Source organism: Meleagris gallopavo, chromosome 30 (genome assembly GCF_000146605.3).
Source record: "Meleagris gallopavo isolate NT-WF06-2002-E0010 breed Aviagen turkey brand Nicholas breeding stock chromosome 30, Turkey_5.1, whole genome shotgun sequence".
Lineage (NCBI taxonomy): Eukaryota > Metazoa > Chordata > Aves > Galliformes > Phasianidae > Meleagris > Meleagris gallopavo.
The window spans coordinates 424299-445428 of record NC_015040.2 but is presented as its reverse complement, the minus strand read 5'-3'; the positions used below and the strand labels follow the sequence as shown (position 1 = coordinate 445428).

Here is a 21130-nt window from a genome sequence, read left to right as displayed (position 1 = left end):
TTAAAGAACAGCTTAAAAGCATAGATTTCAAATGAGAAAAAGACTTCCAGATGCATTTCCAGTCATGTACATCATGTCCCGTTGTTCACTGCAAGTCAGCACTCCAGCACATTGCAAGTCAGCACTCCTGCACATTGCTTTCTTTGCTGTTTTTTTCCCAATAATGCAGCAAAGCTCTGACAGAGAGATTTGTGTCTTATCTTTCCTTGGGTAACATCAGCACATTTACTGCCTCAAGTTCCAGTTAGGGCTAGATCTTGTTTATTTTGCAAATTCCTGAGCTTGCAGGAGGTTGTGAGGATGTTGCTGAAGGCCTCACCTGACTGGGGAGCCCCTCTGACTGCTTTGTCATTGTCCAGGAAGAGAAAGAGAAAGAGGTAATATGAGGAGATAGTATTTATAAGGCCAAGAAACGGCAATAGGAAAGCGGTGTGAGGGACATGGTCTCAAAATGGTTGATAAGGAGCAGGAGGGACCATGAACAGAGCCCTCAACAACTCCCAGCAATTCCTAAGGTTAGGGGAGGTGGGGATGGCTCACAGCAGGTTTGCTTTGAGGTGTTCTTGTCTTCAATCTCAGCACTACACCTTGCATATGGTTATCCATGTTTACTTGAGAAGCTGCACCCATTGCTTTTCCCTCTACTATCAGCTCCCATAACGGTAGTGTTGGTGCTGCACCCAACTCTGCAGTAGCACTGCCCTGTGCCACTCCAGTACCTCCTAGTGATGGTTTCAGCTCCATTGGCAGAGCTGTGTAAACTCTTTGGCCTGGTGCTCTGACCTTTTTCACTTTTCCACAAATGATTTCCATGAGCTATTCACAACTTAACCAAGCAGACTTTTGTATGTACATCAGGGGAACCCCATGCTGTATGCAATTCCTTTGCATATACTTCTTTCTCTTCTGTTGAGCCCCAGTGAATTTCCAGGTGTCTGAAAACCTAAAAAGAAAGTGCACTGATTCATGGCAGATCTTGTGCCCACCACAGAGATGATGTTCCCATAGAAAGGGATGATGTTGAGTTGCCATGATGAATGTTCCCATACAGTGCAGGTTGTGGTATTCAGCTTGGTACAGGCATCAGGGCACACCTGTACCTCTGAGATACTCACACCCACATGAGGGAAGACTCTGGCAGACACCAGCAGGCAACTCCATCTCAGACTTGTTCCTGTCCCATAACAATATATAGGTCAGACTCCATCTCCTACTCCTAGTAAAGTATTGATTCTGATTCAGAGACAAATTCAGAATCAGAGACAACCAACAAATCTGTGGCTGTGTCCCCTACCTCTGTGCACTGTGTAATCTCCTGTGGAATTTTACTTCCTTTCACACCTGCAGTGTTATCTGACGTGCTGAGATCCTTGTGTCCTGTTCCCTTATCAACTGTAATGGGCAGAATAGAAGTGTGCTGGCTTTGTGCTTGCACCTCCAGCGTGTGGGTGGTCCTGCAAAGGTCACGGAGGGACTTCAGGGACCCACTGTTCTTTCCATCCATCCCTGCCTCTGCCCAAGGCAGCTCCAGATGGGTTTTCAATTAGCTCTGGCCTTCATTTCTGAGAGAGATTATTACGAATTGCAGCAAAGACAGCTGAATTTAATAAACATTTGTCCAGATGAGTAAGGGCTTTACCATTCTCTCCATTACACAAACTAGTGTGACCTCCCTGCCTTGTCAAACCTGTCAGCAAACATCTGTCTGTAGGAAACAAAGTTGCATTCTCCAAATCACTTCTTGCTCATTATGTGGCTGGCTGTCACCTTGTATCACTGACTTTATGACAGCAATCATCCCACAAAAGAACAGAAGGGCTCGGTGGGATCTCTCCTCTCTGATAGCCAAAGGATTTGTTCCAAGCTAGGATGGTCAGATTTCTAAATCTAAGCTCTGTCCTAAGCGACTGGTTAAGCTGAACTCACACCAGCGGTTTGAGGTGGAGGGGTTCATGCAGATTTTCCAAATAGTCCCACTCTTCTTCCCTAGTTTGTTCAGAGAGCAGTAGCTTTTTGGACTATGTGTGATGTTAAGTCACCTGTCAAGGTGCTGTGGAAACACAACTTTCTTCTGCACTCAAGCAGCTGCTGCCAAAACCTGCAAAGGCACTGGGCATTGCTCTGGCACTTATCACCTGCCAGAGATCAAGGACCTGGAATGGCTCAAACATCATATAGTTTCACTAGGATTAGCAGCTAATCCTCCGTTGCATTCAATCCCCTTGCTCAAATTTCCCTTCTGCAAGTCTGTTTGTCCTTCTGCAAGTCTTTGGTAGATAATGTTTGTGATTAGAGGAATGGTTAATGTTGAGCTCAGTGCTGCAGAATGGCTAAGGAAGGACCTGCTGGTTTAGTCACCCTGGCTTTAAATGGGGTCACTGTCCTCTGCAAGTCCCTGAGTTGTGATTAGGGAAGAGATGTAACCACAGGCCACAGATCAAACAGTTCTATGCAATTAATTTCAATTATATTTCAGGAAAACGTCAGCCTGCTGGCTAATGTCAGTCTAGAGGCACAAACAACAAATCAGACCAGAGTTTTCCCCCTCATTAATTTGCTTGAGAAACAAGGACAGGCGACGAATGAGTGGAAGATTCCAGGTTTTCCTACAGGGCTTGGTGCCAGACAAGGCCTGCTAGACATGTGAAAGACCCTCAGTCTCCTGGGTCTTGTCCAGAAGCCACACACACTAAACACCAGTGCCAGGCTTGGTGCCTGTGGCTTTGGCTGGACTCACAGACTTTGACCACCATCCAGGACTTGTTCTCAGGCCAGGCGGTGGGAACTGACCCATGACCTGAAACAGGCATCTGCTGGGAATGGGAGGCGATCCGACTGGAGGGGTGTGAGGTTGGAAACAACTGCAGTTGGTCAGAGAGAGGTGCTGGGACCTGGCAGGAAGCAAAGGACGTGGTGTGTGCCAATGTAGCCATAGTAGGAAGGAGGGGGAGGGTCGTGGTGGAGATGTGCAGGCCTACACTGGATCGTGGTGGCCATGTTGTGCTTAGCACAACACTGGGGGTCACTGGCTAATGCTGGAATGGTTGTACTCTGATCCCTAGCATCACCTGCAGTGTAGGAAATGCTGATCACCTTGGTCTGTCAGCTCTGTCCTGCAACAAGTGAAAACAGGAGAAGGGATTGTGGTAGTCAAACATGTAGCAGGAATGGCTGGGGAGCCCTCATAATAGTAGCACACTGTTCTGGATTGTTCTTATCATAGTAAAGTAATTTTACTGGAGATATTAGAGGAAGATATATCACGCTGGTGACAGCAATGTGAAAGACAAGCCACGTTCCAGACAACCATGCATATTTTTATGAAGATGGCATCCAGGCTCTTGTTCATTGCTGGAGAAAATACATGCCTATTGGTGGTGACTGTTGAAAAATAGTCCTTTGTAGCTGAGAATTTGCACAGTCAAATAGTGTTGTTGTAGCTTCTATTGAAATAAATAGGAGGTATTACTTTCTGAGTGACCTACATGTCCTTTTCCAACCACTAAGCTACATCACAAGGCTCTCTCTTCCCTGATGAATTTGCCTCCTGCTCTGTGCCATTGCCAAGAGAGGAGAGTGTTACTCAGGCCAATGCATGAGACTGGCGCACAAGGCTCATTAAAAAAGGCTATTCACTGTAGCTGCTATCCTGCCTCAACAGAGGGTTTAAAGGACGCTGTAAGCAAAATCAAGTGTTTGGCCCTCTAGGTTTACTAAAGAGCCTTGTCTCCTTGTGTACCTCAGGCGTTATAATCAACTGGTTGGTGTTTTCTGCATCCTGTTCCTATCAAGTCATGATTCCTCTGCATTCATTCTAATTCATGTCCTGAAGCCAAACAAATTTTGCCTTTATATTTCTGCCTGTTGCTGTAACTAGATATTGACTAACTTTCATTCTGCTACTTCGTCTGATTTGGTAATACTTTAATTGCATTAAGGGTGTTTCCAAATACATTGACTTCCATTTTCACCAAGCCTGCTTTGTTTCTAGACTTCACTGGAGGTCTGAATTACTTTTGATGCAGTATATGAGCCATGAAATGGTAAGGAGAGGCTTTGTCCCAGTCCTTGTTTAGAGGTGATGAGGAGAAAGGGTCCCTCAAGCACTGTTTGTGGGGCACTTCCTTCTTAGACCACAGCCTAGAAACTCAAATGTGTGTTAAAATCAAATGATGATGAGATGAAGTGGAGGATCTCATCTATTTTTTTCTAAGTGAATTCAGCCAAAATCTGCTGGGTCAACTTGTTCTTCCTGAAGGGTTCAGGGCAACAGGCAATGGAGAAAATGCAATGGAAAGGGGTTTGCTCACCTACTGGTTCTTGGTCAGGCTGCTTATAGTGTATAGGAAGCTAAATGGGAATGTGAGATCCAATCTGGGAGAAGGAAGCTTGCCCCCACAGTCTTAGGTGCCCTAGATGAAGGTGGTGGAGAACATCAGAATCTGGGAGGACGAGGAAGAACAGTAGTTCAGATTTAGATATTAGATAGCAGGAAAACACAGCAATGGAAACAGTCACTTGTGACGTGAGAGTACGGTGAAGTCACCCTTTAAATTGTCTCCTTCTCCTCTTCTTCTCTGCAGACCAACGGGTTGGGACATGTTTCTCTGCTTTGATTGGGGGCCGCTGTGCTGGGGACCTCCCTGGCCAATACACCAAGATGCAGTGCTGCTGCGACTCAGGGCGTTGCTGGGCCATTGGTCAAACTCCAGAAATGTGCCCTGTCCGGGGGTCCGGTAAGTGCAACACAAAGGTTCTCCACCTGCTGCTGGGCCAACTTGTGGCTCTGTTATCCTGGTGACACTCCAGGGATGTGCAGACATGGTGAATTGTCATCACCGTGACACCCAGAGAAATTTCACATGGGAATGAATGGATCTTATGCCTGGCGTTCATTTGAAGGTGAGCCAGGTGAGTTCAGCCAAGGCAAGAGTTTATCCCCTTCCTCTTCCTCCTTTGCTATCTGTGGCTTTCACCATAACACCACAACCAATTGGGCCAAACAACAGTGAGATCAGGCACTGGGAGGCAATCAGAAGGCACTACACTGTAGCTATCTATATCTCTCTGCCTTTTTTCCTTTATCACTGGCAAACCCTCCTCTGAGAAGGGTAGAGATTTATGGTCCCGGTCTGGCAGCCTTCTGTGTCTTGTCCTTTCCTGCTTGAAAGGAACTCCTGGTACCAGCTGCCCAACACACCACAGGAATCCAAACACCCTGCAAGCTGTATCTTATCATTTTTTCTAGTGTGTTGGGCATTACAGCCCTCCTCACCAACTTCCTGTGTTCCCATTAGAACCCACCCTGTCTGCTGTGTGCCTCTCCATCCCTCTGCTTCTGTTCTCTGCGCTCTGGCAGAGGCAGGAGGGGTTTTATTGCTCTCTTGGACAAGCACTAAGGCAGCTGCTTTGTTTCAGATGAGTACCGCAGGCTTTGCATCGAAGGACTCCCAGTCGTGCCAGGGTTCCCTGGGAGCTTTCCAGGAATTCCTGGATTCGGGCCCAATGGTGTTGGGCCAGGACTCAACGGGCCCGGAGGCATCGGACCAAATGGGGCAAATGGACAAGGTGGAATCCCAGGCCTGCCTGGAATGGGCCCGGGAAGTTCAAGCATTGGTAATTAAAATTACTGTCTTACTGTGCTGACCCGGTTTGGCTGCCTGTGTCAGAACATACGCAGCGTGTCTGCCTGTGTGCCAGCCGTGTACACATGAGCGGAGCACTTGTGCTGTTAGCCAGACACAAGGTTTATTTTGACACTGAGGGAGTGATGGGATGTGATACTAATGCTGTGCAGAATACTGAGCCCAGAAGGAGATCAAACAGTGTCTCCTGGCAGAGCAAGGAAGCTGAAACTGGTTCCAGTGCAGAATAACTTTCTAATTACTGAACAGGAATGATGCTCTCACATCACTCCCATCCCCTCTTCTTCCCCTAAACAAACAGTTTTTCCCACTGTGTCAGACACTCTTTTTATACACATCTCTATATAGCTCCTTGCCAAGAACTGAGGCTTGTAAAAGTGCACTGGATGTCAATAAATATTAATCCCCTTCGTGCTTGCTCTGCAATCCTAAGCATGCCTTTAGGGTGGGGGTACACTGGGTATCACAGTGCCCACAGAGAGTTCTGATGCAGCTGGGTTTGTGCCTGCAGCACCACAGTGGTCTTAGTGATCCTGCTTCAAGGAGAAAATAAAAGGAAGGGAGCTGTAATTCTCTGTCTGATGCCACTTCTGTGCTTTCCAGGAACTGCGACTTTAAACCAGACCATTGACATATGCAAGCATTTCACTAATCTGTGCCTGAACGGACGCTGTATCCCCACCCCATCCAGCTACCGCTGTGAGTGCAACATGGGCTACAAGCAGGATGTGCGTGGAGAGTGCATCGGTGAGTGGAATTTGCTGGATACATACAAACACAGGTCAGCTCCCAGAGTGCCCCAGCACCGTGCCTGCTCCTGATACCACCTCGAGCTGCTGACCCAACAGTTCCCGTTCTGGACAGTTCCTCACAAGAGGCTGCATTGGGCTCATGTCAGCTAATGAAGCTGGAAGAAGATGGGAAGTATTTATCTGTCCAGCAAGGATGACAGTGTTCCTCTGGTAGCCATAACCTTGCCATTGGCTTAGCTGCTTGACAGTGCTTGAACATCATCCCAGTGTAGAGCAAATCTGTGTTCCCTCTGCTTTGCTCAGTGGGCAGAGCTTCCAAAAAGAAATGCAAGAGGATAGGTTGTCCAGTCTCCCGACTGCAGATCCCTTTCTCTAACTACACTCTTTTTACATAATTGTGTACTCGGGCCTGATTGGCCTTATCCTCCCAGCAGCTCCAGGTCTGGGCTCCCCAGCACAGAGTCTGACTGCTTTCTGGCCATGCTGTTGATGGGCACAGCAGTTCACAGAAGCTAGACTTTCCTGGAAGTTCTGTGTGAGTTCCTTGCATGATGGTGACTCACAGGCTTATGCTTTTCTCCTTGCAGATGTAGATGAGTGCTCCAGCAGCCCCTGCGTGCATGGTGACTGTGTGAACACACCTGGCTCCTATCACTGCAAGTGCCATGAAGGCTTCCAGAGCACCCCAACAAAGCAGGCTTGCATCGGTATGTTTTTTCTGTGTGCTGCACCAGTGTCAGCAGGATTATCAGGGAGTTAGGTATGAAAAGAGAATGTAAAGGGGAAAAATAGTGAATTCCCAGCACCTAACAACATCCCAGCCAGGTATGTGATGGCATTCAGGTCAACTCAGCTGGGTTGTCAGTGGTGTCTCACAATCTGTCTGGGAGAAAGTTTCCTCTGCCTTTATCTACCATAGAATTGGCTAACAGCAATCCAGGAACTTGTAGAGTCCTTTTAAAGAGATTAATTCTACTTTGAGATTGTGTTTTCTTTTGATAAAAAACTAGGATTTTGAGTAATTCTTGTATTAATGTAGAAGTAGTGGTTTCTAGCGAAGATCTGTCAGTGTCTTGCAGCAAAGTGTACTCCAGGTGAGGTGCAGTAAAAGGATTATGGGAAGATAATGTCCCATGTGAACAAGAAGAAATGACAAATTACCCTGTTAATGGCTAACCTTTGTTGTTTTTATTTTGCAGTCAATGGTTGGTCCACTTCTTTTGTAACTTAACACAGTGCACAGAACAGGAATTTCTTTCTCTGAGTTCCTCTTATTCCAAGGCTGTTTTTTGTGGTTTTTTTTGTAGCCTGTTTCTTGTGCAGCATTACATAGATGGGTCATATTACAAGGAAAAGCTGCAGGGTGAGTCTAGGAGAAATGTGTGAAGTGGAATACAAACTATAGGTCTTAGTAGGGTTTTCAGGAGATCACCTTATCTCCCTCCAGCGGCATGATATCAAATATTTCTGATAAAGGGATTTCCAAAGGAACTCCCAGTGGCCTGACAATGTGAAAGCCTTTTCCTAATTTCCAATCTAAATCTTTTAGTTGAAAATTAAGCTGAATTCTTCCTGGATGTTTCCTCCTGGCCACAAAAATGAGCTCATCACTGTCTCCTTTTCAGCATGTTTTTATGTGCTGGGAAACTGCAACCTGCAATCCCTCTGATACCATCTCCTGTCTAGACAGCCTCTCAGTCCCTTCTCATAAATAATCACAGAATGGTTGAGTTTAATGTTTCTGATTGTGTCATCATCCTTGTTTTTATGTTGTCAACTTTCTTCATTTTGTCTTTATCTTTTCTAATGCATGGTGCTAAAGTTGAATGTAGTTCTCTACCTGTGACCTCCCTAGTTGTCAGGAGAAGAAACTAATCCCACGCAATTTACACAGTGCTATTCTGCTGGCATAGCCCAAAGGAGGTTTCCTTTTGTTCCTAGCCATCTCATTTCATCTGGGATTCAGATCCTTTTCTTCCAGGTAACTTCTCCATCTATGTCAGGGGTCTACAAAGAGTCTGTATCTCCCATTGCTATGGGGACTGTTGACTTCCTGTAATTTGCTCATAGAAGGGATCACCCTTTCTTTCCCAGCTTTTGATAAAGGATCAGTAGCAGTCCACTACTACTACCTTTGTCTTTCATCTTTAGCCGTAGGCATTCAGTATCCTGTCTCCCTGAGAGAGTGCACACTGTGTTCTTGATCTGTGACACAGCACCTTCCTTGCTGCCATACTTCAGTCAACCACATTGTATTCAACCTCCTGTCCAACTTCTGTACCCCAGCTTCTAACTGAGGATGTTAGGTTGGGTATTAGGAAGAGGTTCTTCACCAAGCAGGTGGTTGGGCATGGAACAAGCTCCCCAGGGCAGGGTCACAGCTGCTGGAGTTCAGGAAGCATTTGGACAACATACTCAGAAATATGGTCTCACTTGCAGGTAATCCTATGTGGAGCCAGCAGCTGGACTCAGTGATCTTTATGGATCTTTTCCAGCTTGGAATATTCTGCTCTATTCTCTTCTGCCTGCTGTTTCTTTTGCTGAAGCATTGGGACCACATCTCTAAGGCAGTTAGTAGTGGGTCAGAGTCCATGGTTTTGAATGGATTTCTTGCTGCTATGGTGGGCTTAAACAGACCTAGGATAGTTTCAGATATAAGGAAGGCCTGGGGACATAATGTTGATAGAAACATCATGGAAAGCCAGAAGACCCAGAGCCCAACTCCCAAATGTAGTGCTACTCCCAGAGCATGCAGAGAGCTTTCTTTACATCTTCACCTTCTGCAGTTTGTACATAGTGGAAGTATGTGATCCTGGAGAGGCAGAGAGCATTTTTCTGGTTTTCTCATGGAGCAGATAAGACTGGAACTGCTCCATAATCCACCTGCCGCTAATTTCATATGTTTATTTCCTTACCAGATATTGATGAGTGCATCATGAATGGAGTGATGTGTAGGAATGGACGCTGCGTTAATACTGATGGAAGCTTCCAGTGTATTTGCAATGCTGGCTTTGAAATCACACCTGATGGCAAGAATTGCGTTGGTAAGCTATTTTCTGATATGCTGTCATTCATCACCTTGGCAAGGCTGAGGCTGAAACTATGTCCTCCATGGGGACTGGTGTTTACTTCAGTCTGAGCTGCACTTCATAGAATGGCTTGGGTTGGAAAGCACCCCAAGGATCATCAAGTTCCTTCCTCCTGGGTAGATGCTGCCATGACAGAATGAATCTTGAAAGAAGAGATGTACTAAACAAGGAGAGCATTTTTATAAGGGTGCTAATGCTCCTGGAGTGTTCCTTTGGGTTTTTGAGATCCAGGAGCATGAGTGGGGATGGATATGCAAGAAAGACATTCTCCATCACCTTGAGAGCTCCAGCAGCTAATGTACAAGTCCTACTGTGAGCTGGATCACTGACTAAGGTGCTAAAGTGGTAGGGATGCATCAGGATAGCTCTTAGAAGAAGTAGCAGTGGGAACGCTGCCTTGATGATTAACATCTGTTGCCATAAGAAGCAATTTGACTACAGGATGGGTGACAGAAGTGTCTGAGCACAGGAGAGTCCTGCTGCAGCTCTCAGACTCTGCTCATGTTTTCTGCTTGTCCTCCCCAGATCATGATGAATGTGCCACAACCAACATGTGCCTCAATGGGATGTGTATCAACGAAGATGGCAGCTTCAAATGTATCTGCAAGCCAGGTTTTGTGCTGGCTCCCAATGGGCGCTACTGTGTTGGTGCGTACGTCTCTGAGCTCGTGCCTTGCTCTCTTCCCACCCCGCTTTCCATGTTGCTGGGGACTTGCAGTGGGTCTGAGGCAAAGGAAGCTGAGAAAAAGCAAAACTGTTCCCATCTGGTTCTCTGCTGCCAGAAATTCCCCTCTCCAGCGGAATGGACAAGATGCAAAAAATGTTTTTGCACCTGGAGGTGCAATTTTGAATTTAAATCCTTTTTCCATGGAAGGTTAAGTAGACCGATGAGGCTTTCTATGGCGTACATACTGTGAGCTGACAGCAGTCTTCTCCACATTCTCACCAGCCTCTAGAGTGTGTTCCATGAGGATATGTTTGTCATCTGCCAAAGACAGAGAGTTCAGGATATGAAGGCAGAGTGGAGAAAGGAAGGAGAACTTAGCACTCCTCTAGTACTGCTGTGACACAGGATGAATTCTGTAGCTCACTGCTCTGTTAATGTAGGAGGGACCAGACCCTGCTGCTCTGTGAGGGACTGAGTCTCAGGAGACGTCCAGCCCACTTTTCCTTTCCTTAAACCATCAGTAGGGTACATGATGCTCCAAACTGCCCTGCTGGCTCCCCTGTAAGCCCCAGATCTCCACGCAAAGTAAACCAGAGCCCCTTTCTGTGTCTTCCTGCCTAAGGTTTGCTAACAGCCACTTTGTGGTTCTTTTTCCAGACATTGACGAATGTGAGACACCAGGAATCTGTATGAATGGCTGGTGCATTAACACAGAGGGCTCCTTCCGATGTGAATGCCTTGGAGGCCTGGCTATCGGGGTGGATGGACGGGTCTGTGTGGACACCCACATGCGCAGCACATGTTATGGAGGCATTAAAAAGGGCACGTGTGCCCGTCCCTTTCCAGGGGCAGTCACCAAGTCTGAATGCTGCTGTGCGAACCCAGATCATGGCTTTGGAGAGCCCTGCCAGCCTTGCCCTGCCAAAAACTCTGGTAAGCTCCTTTTCCCATATGGGTTTGCAAAAAGCCAGGAATGTGCTCAGAGACATTGTGAGTCTGTGATGGGTTGTCAGTGAGATGCCCTAGAGAACCTGGCAGTGGTATGGTAAAGACATGGGCAGGGAGAAAGGGACAACACTTTGCAGTCAGCACATTCAGGTTGGATCAACAAGCAAACCTTACACTGATCTCATTGCAGGGATTCTCACAGTTCTGGATTCCTAACCATTCCTAGAAGAGTATCAGATCTAAAATACGTATTGCATAAGTGTAAACAAACTGTTTGGAAGCCCACAGATGATACTGTAACAAGCAAACTATACATTCAATGTTACTCAGCATTAATTTAACTGTACTTAAATTGTCCAGAAAAGCTGATGACTCTACTGTGCTTTCTACGTAGCTGAATTCCAGGCGCTCTGCAGCAGTGGCATTGGAATAACAGCTGATGGCAGAGGTACGTGCATCCCACATACTGTATTCTAAATAGACACATCTAAAGTCACTCTCAGGTCTTTCTTTCAACTGTTTTTAGCTGAGTGTGCATTCATCTGTGTGACTGTGGGAGCTCTCATCTGTGTCATGAGAGACTTAGCGCTGTGAAGGAGAGTTAAAACACTGTGCATGTGTATGTGAGAGCTGCTGGTGAGTAAGTGCAGGGGAGGTTGCATAGCCAGGGTGAATGTAAGTGCATGCAAGAGCATACCTCTGTGGTAGTAAGAAGTGAGATGTGGGCTTAGGCAGAAGGGGAAAGGGTTATTCTTTGTCTTTTTTCCTCCCTACAGCACCATGAGTTAATGTTAAGTAAACATAGTATCATAGAATCATTTTGAGTTGAAAGGGACCCTCGTCTTGTCCAACTCCCCTGCAATGAACAGGGACACTATAGCTCCATCAGGGTGCACCTGTTCCAGTGCCCCACCACCCTTATTGTAAAAAACTTCTTCCTTATATCCAATCTAAATTTCCCCTCTTTTAGTTTGAAACCATTTCCCCTTGTTCCATCAGTTTGAAACCATATCAAACATCCCTGAGGACTGGGTATTGAATCAAGTGGTTGATTTCTGGCACCCTATGGGAACTACATTACTGGGGGTGTGCACACAGAGTTTGACTTTATGCCTTGCTTTGGTAGGAATAAAGAGCATGACAGTTACATCTTCTTGCTCATTTCATTCCTATGCCCTCCATCTCCTAGGCTGCAGAACAGGAGGGTTCACAGTCTCCCAAGGAGTGGGAGCTGAGAATGCATGTGTGCTGCATGAGACATGTTGCCAAGGGGCTGTTCTGCCAGCCCTGGGCAGTGCTTGGGTTAGCAGGAAGAGTGCAAAGCAGCTGGATAACTACAGCCTTTCAAAACCTTCCAAATGGGAATGAGCCAGAGGCAAATCACTGGTAACTTCTTGGGCTTCCTTCCAGGGCACCGTTTCTTGGCCATAATCGTTCTCAGCTGACGATAAGATCCATGCAGGATGCTAGTGTCAGACATGCTCTGGTCAGCCTAGAATTGCCCACAGCCCGGATTATGTACATTCAACACCTCTCCAGAGTTGCAGCTCCCTGTGGATATAACTGAACTCTGACTACATGGAGACTAAGACCAGCAGTGTCTGGTGTCTGGGCAGTCCTGGCGTTGTCTGGGCTTACCATGTGGGACTATGGCACAGTGAGGACTCTACTATACAAACAAAACTTGCTTTGTTCTGTTGGAAGACTGTTTCTTGGTAGAATCTCTTTGCCTGGGAAACCTACTGGTTTATACCAAGGGGTAGGTAGGCTAGGAATGAGGGATTTCTGCAGAGGAGTGACTCAGCTGGCTACTGGCATCAATAAACAATGAGGAACTAGAGTTTGGAAGATTTCTGTGTCTATTGTTGGCCATGATCCATCTAATTTGTTCTCTTTCACTATGCAGACATCAATGAGTGTGCCCTCAACCCTGATATCTGCCCCAATGGCATGTGTGAGAACCTGCGGGGGAGCTACCGCTGCATCTGCAACCTGGGCTACGAGTCTGACCCCACCGGCAAGAACTGTGTGGGTGAGTTTGGGGCAGCCCAGGTTTGGTGTGGTGTAGGGAAGCAGCAGCTCAGTGCTATGAGAGAGGAGGTGCAGATGCAGCATATGAAGCTGTGAGGCAGTCACAGACCTTCACAGCACAGCTGCACAGGATCTTGAGGCAGTACAGCAGCTGATGCCCTGCAACATCCCTACCTTGTCCTAGTGGAAAAGGACAAGGAACTACATGAGAAGTTGGGCGTGTGGGATCTAACACACTTTTCACATTGCATTGCTTTAAGGATGGAACTGGATCTCCTCCTCACTGTCTTCCTAAACCTTGCTCTAGGATTGCTGAGGAGGGGCAGGCCCCTCTGGAACACAATTTAGGCCACCCCAAGTCTGATTGAGGAACACCATATCACCTGCTGTCCACCTTCCATTGACTGGATAAGGAGCTTGGATAGAAGGGAGGGGTAGGTGACCTAAATCACAGGAGTTCTGGTGGAGGAGCCCTCCCAAGTGACCTATTTCAGCCTCCTCCTTGAAGCAAAACTGTCACCAGCACCTGGTGATAACATCCAGGTGTCAGGCCTGGAAGCACCAGACCCCAAGAGAGACGAGGGGAGTGAGCTGTAGGAAAGATGCTAGGCTGTGTGTGATGGACCTTAGAAATACCACCCAACTCAGCTAAGTCCCTAAAGAGGTGCATTTCACTGCATAGTGTTGTTGCAAACCACTGAAAGCAGTCAGTGTGTGGAAGATGATTGTTTTGTCTCATCTTCCTTCAGTTTTTGTCTACAGACCTGTGTGTATTCGCTCACATACTTTATGTCAGTACAGTGTTATCTGGGCATTTCTCTGCCTCTCAAACTGCCAGAGCGCTGCAGGAAGGCGCACACTGGTGTTGTAGCTCAGAAATCCTGTCTCTCTGCCCACAGATGTTGATGAATGCACCATCAACCGTTTGCTGTGTGACAATGGGCTGTGCCGCAACACACCTGGCAGCTACACCTGCACCTGCCCCAAGGGCTTTGTCTTCAGGACTGAGACAGATACCTGTGAAGGTAATGTGACCCTAAGGCAACAGAGAGCATCTGTGTAAAGGATGAGCTGTGTCTTGTGATCCTGCCTAAAAGGAGCTCAAGGTTCAGTGTGGCTTTGGTTCTCTTTTGACCGCAGTGGTTTGAACTGGAGCAGATCCAGGCTTTGGGATGTTTTATTTTTTTAGGGGGGGGGGATCTCACTCTTCATTCAAAATGGAGAACATCCAAAACCAAAAAATCCTGGCCTTGTGGTGACTGAAAACTAGAACAATTTCCTCAAGGCTCCCCAAATTGTAGCTGGAACTTAACCAAAATTACAAGTTTTGGGGGTTTAATTGAAACTTGGAGTATGAGAGATTTGTTTCCCTGCCACAAAGCCCCAGAACAGTGGCACTTTATCCATGTGTTTAGGCAAAACCCTCATTGTTTGTGACAAATGGCAAGTGCTGTGTAGATTCACATAGCTTATGAAGGCCATGCTCAGTGCTATGACTGCTCCACCTCAGCCAGGAGCAGCCCTGAGCAAGTGAGTCCATCATTCCCCCATAGTTTTCATCATTAACCTCAATGCATCCATCCTCTCAACCCTGAAGAAGCTCGCTGTGGTGGTGTGCGCTGTCAATGCCTGTTCTCCTTGAGATGATGCATACTTGAGTTGTACATGCAGAATTTGAATAGCCTGGGCTGGTGATCCTCTGTACAGTGAAAATCCCCCTTCTTTATGTTCTTTGCCTCTCGTCTCTCCAAGTACCTGGCCCAGAAGTCTGGGTCCCACGGCACTTACCACAGTGACAGTCCCTTTCTTTCTGCAGATATCAATGAGTGCACCTCTAACCCTTGTGTGAACGGTGTCTGCAGGAACAATGCTGGCTCCTTTGCTTGTGAGTGCTCCCCAGGCAGCAAGCTGGATTCCAGTGGCACCATTTGCGTGGGTAAGGATATGGCCTTCTGGAGGCAGATCTGGGACACTGATACCGGCCCTGCCCTGCATCACCCTTTGCAATCCTAGCTTAGGAATGGGGATCCATTGAGGCTTTCTTTTTCTCACCTTGCATTTATTTGCTTGGTAACAATGAACATCTCTGTCATGCGTGCAGGAAGCCTGAAAAGCTGCAGTTCCCAGCAATGCTCCAATGCTCCATAAATACACTGCAGCAAGACAAAGAGCAGACATGGGGTCTGAGGGGACCCTACAGAGTATCAGGATGGTGGGTTCTTACTCACCAGATGGATTTGTAGTGTGCTGAGATTAAGGCATGCCAGGATAAAGCACATCCCTTGTTATCAAGATGTTGAGCTGGTACTTGCTTCCTAGATGGTCAGCCCTTTGCAGAGCACTGATGTGTGGTGACCTGGGACAGCAAGGCAGAGTGGCCCAAAAGAGAAAGAAGCTGGAAATAGGAAAAGGGAGGGACACAGAACTGTTGAAATAGCTGTATCAGAGAGCACAGATATGCTGTTCTGCAACAGTGGTAGGTCTGGGGAAGAGCAAAGTTTGGATCCATGCTACAAAATCCTTCACCCCACAGCCTGAAAGATAAAGTGAGGCCAAAAAGTGATAGTCACACACTCAAAACAGTTTATCCTACTTGCTTTTTGTGGAAAGCTGACTATTGTGAAGCTGGGAACCTTGGCCAAAGACTGCTCTTCACTCATGCTTTGCCTTTGCCCCTGCAGACAGCATGAAAGGGACATGCTGGCTGAACATCCAGGATGGACGATGTGAAGTGAACATCAATGGGGCCACACTGAAATCAGAGTGCTGTGCTACACTGGGAGCAGCATGGGGAAGCCCCTGCGAGCGCTGTGAGATTGGTAAGGTTCTGCTTGGCAGGAAGGTAGGCTGCAGCCCATTTCTCTGCTAACAATCCTCTTGTTTCCTGTTTTCTTGCAGATACTGCCTGTCCCCGGGGTTATGCCAGGATGAAGGGGGTTACTTGTGAAGGTAAAGTGCTGCAGGACACAGAAGACTTTTTAATTGGGAACATAGTCATTGTTTATTTGCTGTTTTTATGCATCTTTGAGTTTGGACACAGCCTGACGATGCCCTGTGATTTTTGTGTTATCTCTTGCTTTGGCACCTGCCCTGAGCACTGCAGCTGGAGTATGGCCTGTATGTAACAACAGTGTGTTCAGACACAGTACTGACGTCTGTGAGTCCTGGTGCTTCTCTGTCAGCACTATGCCAGCTGTGGACCTGTGCTACCCTCTGTCTGCTCATCTCTGATACTGTGATACAGCCTCCTTGCAAACATCTCTGTGTGTGGCTGTGGCTATGCCTGGAGGGTGTTCTTCAGTGTGACAAGCCATCAATTTTTGCCAGTTGGGCAGCTCTGGGGTCTTTCTGGATCCCTAGGAGTCCTTCTATGCCGTGCTAGTCGTGACTGCGTGCCACTCATGCCTGCCTTTTGCTTTGCTGCCAACAGATGTGAATGAGTGTGATGTTTTTCCTGGTGTCTGCCCAAATGGTCGCTGTGTGAACACAGCTGGCTCCTTTCGGTGTGAGTGTCCAGAAGGACTGACCCTTGATGGCACTGCTAGGACATGTGTAGGTAAGAACACTTCATCTCATCCAGACTCCTGATCCCCATCAACCATCCCTACTTAGCCCCAACCATCCCCTATCCCACCACATGCTGTCACTCAGTTCCCAATACTGCTGCTGTCTGAAGCACAAAATACTCATTAGAAGCTGCCAAACCAAGCAACCCCATCAAAGCAAGTTTGCCACTGCTTCATGCCCCCATGTGCAGCCAGTAGTGCAATCACTGTTATTAGGTAGACTTAATGGGTTACCAGTTCTGTGTGCTGCATTTTCAAGGGTCCACTGCTTCTGATCATGGTTGGCAATTACAGTGATTAGACTTTAAATAGATGATGTAATAGTATTAGTTAATGACCCTGCCCTGAAGCCTTATAGAAACTTCTGCCTGCTTTCTTGGCACACTATGACAACCCCGGGCCCTCCATTGCCCGTCTGCATTACTAGCTCCCCATAAAGAATCCATTCTGTGCCCCAGTACCACCAGTCACAGACCAGCAACATCCATTCTAATAATCTTTATTAGCATACCAACAAAGGTGGCTGTATCAAAATATCTGGGTATTGTATGAAAGATGCATTCCAGCCCCAGTCAGAGGACAATGTTAACTGTGCCACAGAGCCGTTGTTCCAGAAAATGGTATCTCTGACCTTCCCAAAGATCAGGTGCTGCAGGAAAGGACTCAGCTCTGCTCTCTCACCAGATGTGCGTGTGGAACAGTGCTACATGAAGTGGGATGAAGATGAGTGCACAGAGCCTCTGCCAGGCAAGTACCGGATCGACATGTGCTGCTGTTCTGTGGGCTCAGCCTGGGGCATCGATTGCGAAGAATGTCCTAAGGTTGGCTCTAATGAGTACAAGGCCATCTGCCCAAGAGGACCTGGCTTTGCCAACCGAGGGGACGTGCTTTCCGGCAGGCCCTTCTACAAAGGTAAGAAGGAAGAGAGGAGCTGCTAATTGTAGGCTGTCCTCAGCCCATCTCAACTGCAGCTCAAGGAAGCTGCTCCCTGCTCTGGGACCCTAAATTCATTGCAGGCATCCCCTCCCTGAAACACTTACTTTTTACCTTCATGCCCAGATGTGAATGAATGTAAAGTCTTCTCTGGCCTGTGCACTCATGGGACCTGTCGAAACACTATTGGAAGCTTCAGATGTATCTGTGGCAATGGCTTTGCTCTGGATGCTGAAGAAAGGAACTGCACAGGTAAGGGAAAAGCAACCACCCTCTGAACCACTCTTGTCCATCTCGCTGCCATGACTGCCTTGTGGGATGCTCAGCGTGGTGGTACCCACGCTGTATCACAACCAGAGGATTCATGGTAATTGTTGTGTGAATGTGCAGAGAAGCCAAGGGCAGGGTCACAGTTAGAAGGCTCCTCCATCTTGTGGGAGGAAGGATCGGTTCTGCACCAGAGAATTCTTCACTGCTATCTCTCTCTGCAGGGAGCAGACATCTTTGGTCTGCCTGAGTGGACCTGCCAGCCCAGGGCCATAAAATTCAACATGCAGGACAAGCAGCCCAGTGCCAGCTGTAGCAGTGCTTGCAGCCTGCACTGCCATGACTACCTGCTCTTCCTTCCCCACAGATATTGACGAGTGCCGCATCTCACCAGACCTGTGTGGCCATGGCACCTGTGTCAACACGCCGGGCAGCTTTGAGTGTGAGTGCTTCGAAGGCTATGAGAGCGGCTTCATGATGATGAAGAACTGCATGGGTAAGGGCTAATAACAGCACCCTTACTGTTTTTCAATGGAGCAGATCTGGTAAGGATTCTCATGCCAAGCTGCTGTCTTTCTCATTCTTCTGGCTGCACCTGGACACTGCTGATTACAAAAAACAAGACCTAGGCCCACAAAGATGCTATAAAAAGTTTGATTAGCTCTCTGTTCTTTGGTATCAGGCCAAATCTGTACATTGCCTTCTAGAGGTATCACAGGAGTCCCCGTGCTGAAGTGATACTGGCCAAGTTGAGTTCTCTGTCTTGCTTAGATTGCAAAGATAGAACTGGACTGAAGGGCAGCACCTGTGACAGAGATAAAGAACTGTGTGTGAGAGCTGAGAGAACCATAGATGTTCCTGGGATGACAGCAAAGCGTATGCAAAGTGAAGTCAGGGGTCTGTGTGACGCAGCACAATCTCCCAAGAGCTAGAGCAAGCAAAGGGAAAGGCCACATCCCCAGCAAGCATTGGCTTGCGGCCTGGACCCCTCCAAAAAAGGAAGGCAAAAATACAAATATGTAACCTCTACTTCCTGACAGATCTTGTACCTTCTGTGGGTCGATAATCCATCAACAATAGTCCCAATGCTGACCCTGCTAGGGAACAGTAGTACCCCTGAGAGCAAGGAAGACTACAGTGAAGTTGACAGAAACAGGGGACACAACTGAGACTTTCCCTCAGAGACATCTATTTATCAGGACCTTCTCAACTGGAAGCCAGAACTTTTGTCCAGCACCTGGGCTGATGGTGCTTTCTGAGCTGGGGATGAAGATTGGCTAACCAGGCCTCTGGGAATAATGTGTGGCCCAGGGGAACATCCATGGCTCTTCTTGCCATGACATTGAGTGGGACATCATTGGTCCTGCCCTGCCATGGTGGCCCTGGCCACAATTCCCTCAGCTATGGAAGCATGGAGGTGAGCCCATACTGGGAATGCAGGGAGCCAGAAAGCCAGCTTGCGTGCCTAAGCATCCATTTTTGAGCCTCTTATCTAACTGGTTTTTGATCGGCTGCCTTCTGATCTTGTCTGGAACCATTGTCACTAACCCAAGAGCAGAGTCCGTGCCTGGTGTTTTCATTCCTGTCATGTGAGGATACCACACTTACACTTGAGGATCAGCTCATGCTCAGAGGAGCTCTGCCAGGCCAGTAGCTTGAATTTAACGGCTTTGAGCTCCAATTTTCAAACATGTTTGGCTTTTCCCTCCGTGTGACCACTCAGCTCTTTCTACTGCTTTTCAGCCTTTTCTTACACAACTATTAATTATTGCCACTGATCGTTTACATATCCACACTCCTAAACATACACCCATCTCAGGCATGAGTGACATGGTATGTTCAACTCTTTTGTTTTCATATTCCATTGCAAAATGTTTCTCAACTTGTAGATCTTCTTGTGTGGTACAACCACAATTGTCCTCCTGTGATTAACCTGGGTTACTTACCTGCCCTAAATGCTGTCACAAATGCTACATTGTTCATTTTAATCCACTTACATGTAGTTAATAAATGCTCCTGTCAGCTATATTAACATCAGATTACTGTTGAAATTAGTAGATTTATCATCTCCATGCTTATATATAAATTTATCCATAGACATAAATGATACATACTTGACAAATTTTGATCTTTATAGCACTGCTTTGCCTCCTTCTATCATTGCACATCTTAGAATCATGTGCCGTTAAATCAAATGCCTTCATTAGCATCAGAACATGGAGATGTCTTCTAAGTGCCATACATTACTCAGCAACAGATCACTCATTTGATTACTTAGGTTTCTTCCAGCTCTGAATCTTGCTGTTTCATCCAATTTTTCTGCAGTTGCTTTCCATTGAATCTTTCCAAAAGGACTGTTAACCTGATCTCACTTGTCAGTGATATATAATCAATTGCTGTTGTTTCTACACCTTTCCTTGAGATTGGAATCTGCAGCAGTTTGATAGCAGCTTCATCCCTTGAGGAATGCACTGACCGCCTCAGTGCCCAGTCCCCCACATGTAGCACATACCAAGTCCTTCATGAGAATTGCTGATAAACCAGCAGCATTCTTTTACCCCGCTCTGTTTCCAGTTATCACTGTCAAGACTTCCCTTCACTTGTGCCTTTGATCATCCTTTATCCTCAAGTAATTTCTTTCCTCCCATCTGTCAATTGCTTCTTTGTATTCCGTCACTTATCTATGTCCAATTTAATAATTTTTAGTTTTGTCTTAATAAGTTGCATCAACGACTGTTTATCTCCACCAAGTCAGCCGGACTGTGGCTGTCCTCTATCTCCTGGCATATCATGTTCCTCCTTTCATCTGCCTAGCTAGACTAACTTGTTTGGATAACTTAGTCTTAATATTATGCTTTTTCTGCTTTGGCATGGAATTTCAAACCATATCAATTTGTGGCATGATCCAATACAATGTATTTATGCTTCTTATTTAGTTCCCTGGGTTCTTTAATATGTCTCACTGCTCTGCTATTGGAATGGATCTCTGTATTTTCCATATAATTTATAGCCTGGATTGCAGCATCTCAGGCTGATCACCTTTCTCCCACTTTTCTGAGCTACTGAGTGGGTCACAGTCCCCACTGATGACATTCTAACTTTCAGTAATGAGATTTCTGATGTTATTATACAAAGGTATTGTGTTCCTTTCTTTTCACTTTCTCCTCTCCCCTCCCCTCCCCTCTCCTCCGCTTACCTCTGCTCCCCCTCCTCCTCCCCTCCTCCTCCCCTC

At 46.9% G+C, this 21130-nt stretch overlaps 1 protein-coding gene across 1 annotated transcript; it reads left to right on the top strand.

The window, feature by feature from the left end:
* Positions 1–4253: 4253 nt before the first annotated feature.
* LOC100539490 (fibrillin-2) lies at positions 4254–20381 on the top strand. The gene is made up of 17 exons (XM_010724748.3): positions 4254–4736; positions 5419–5616; positions 6249–6392; positions 6985–7104; positions 9316–9441; positions 10012–10134; positions 10811–11086; positions 11496–11549; positions 13008–13133; positions 14032–14157; positions 14949–15068; positions 15814–15951; positions 16031–16081; positions 16563–16688; positions 17383–17610; positions 17758–17883; positions 18266–20381. The coding sequence occupies exons 1-17, from the start codon at positions 4661–4663 to the stop codon at positions 18403–18405; spliced, it is 2298 nt and encodes a 765-aa protein (XP_010723050.1). The 5' UTR covers positions 4254–4660; the 3' UTR covers positions 18406–20381.
* The last annotated feature ends 749 nt before the right edge of the window (positions 20382–21130 follow it).

Bases quoted from the DNA above. Each gene is read 5' to 3' on its own strand.
- LOC100539490 (XM_010724748.3), top strand. From the start codon at position 4,661: ATGCAGTGCTGCTGCGACTCAGGGCGTTGCTGGGCCATTGGTCAAACT. The intron at 7,105-9,315 runs GTATGTTTTTTC...TTTCCTTACCAG, and splicing joins AACAAAGCAGGCTTGCATCG to ATATTGATGAGTGCATCATG. The intron at 14,158-14,948 runs GTAATGTGACCC...TTCTTTCTGCAG, and splicing joins TGAGACAGATACCTGTGAAG to ATATCAATGAGTGCACCTCT.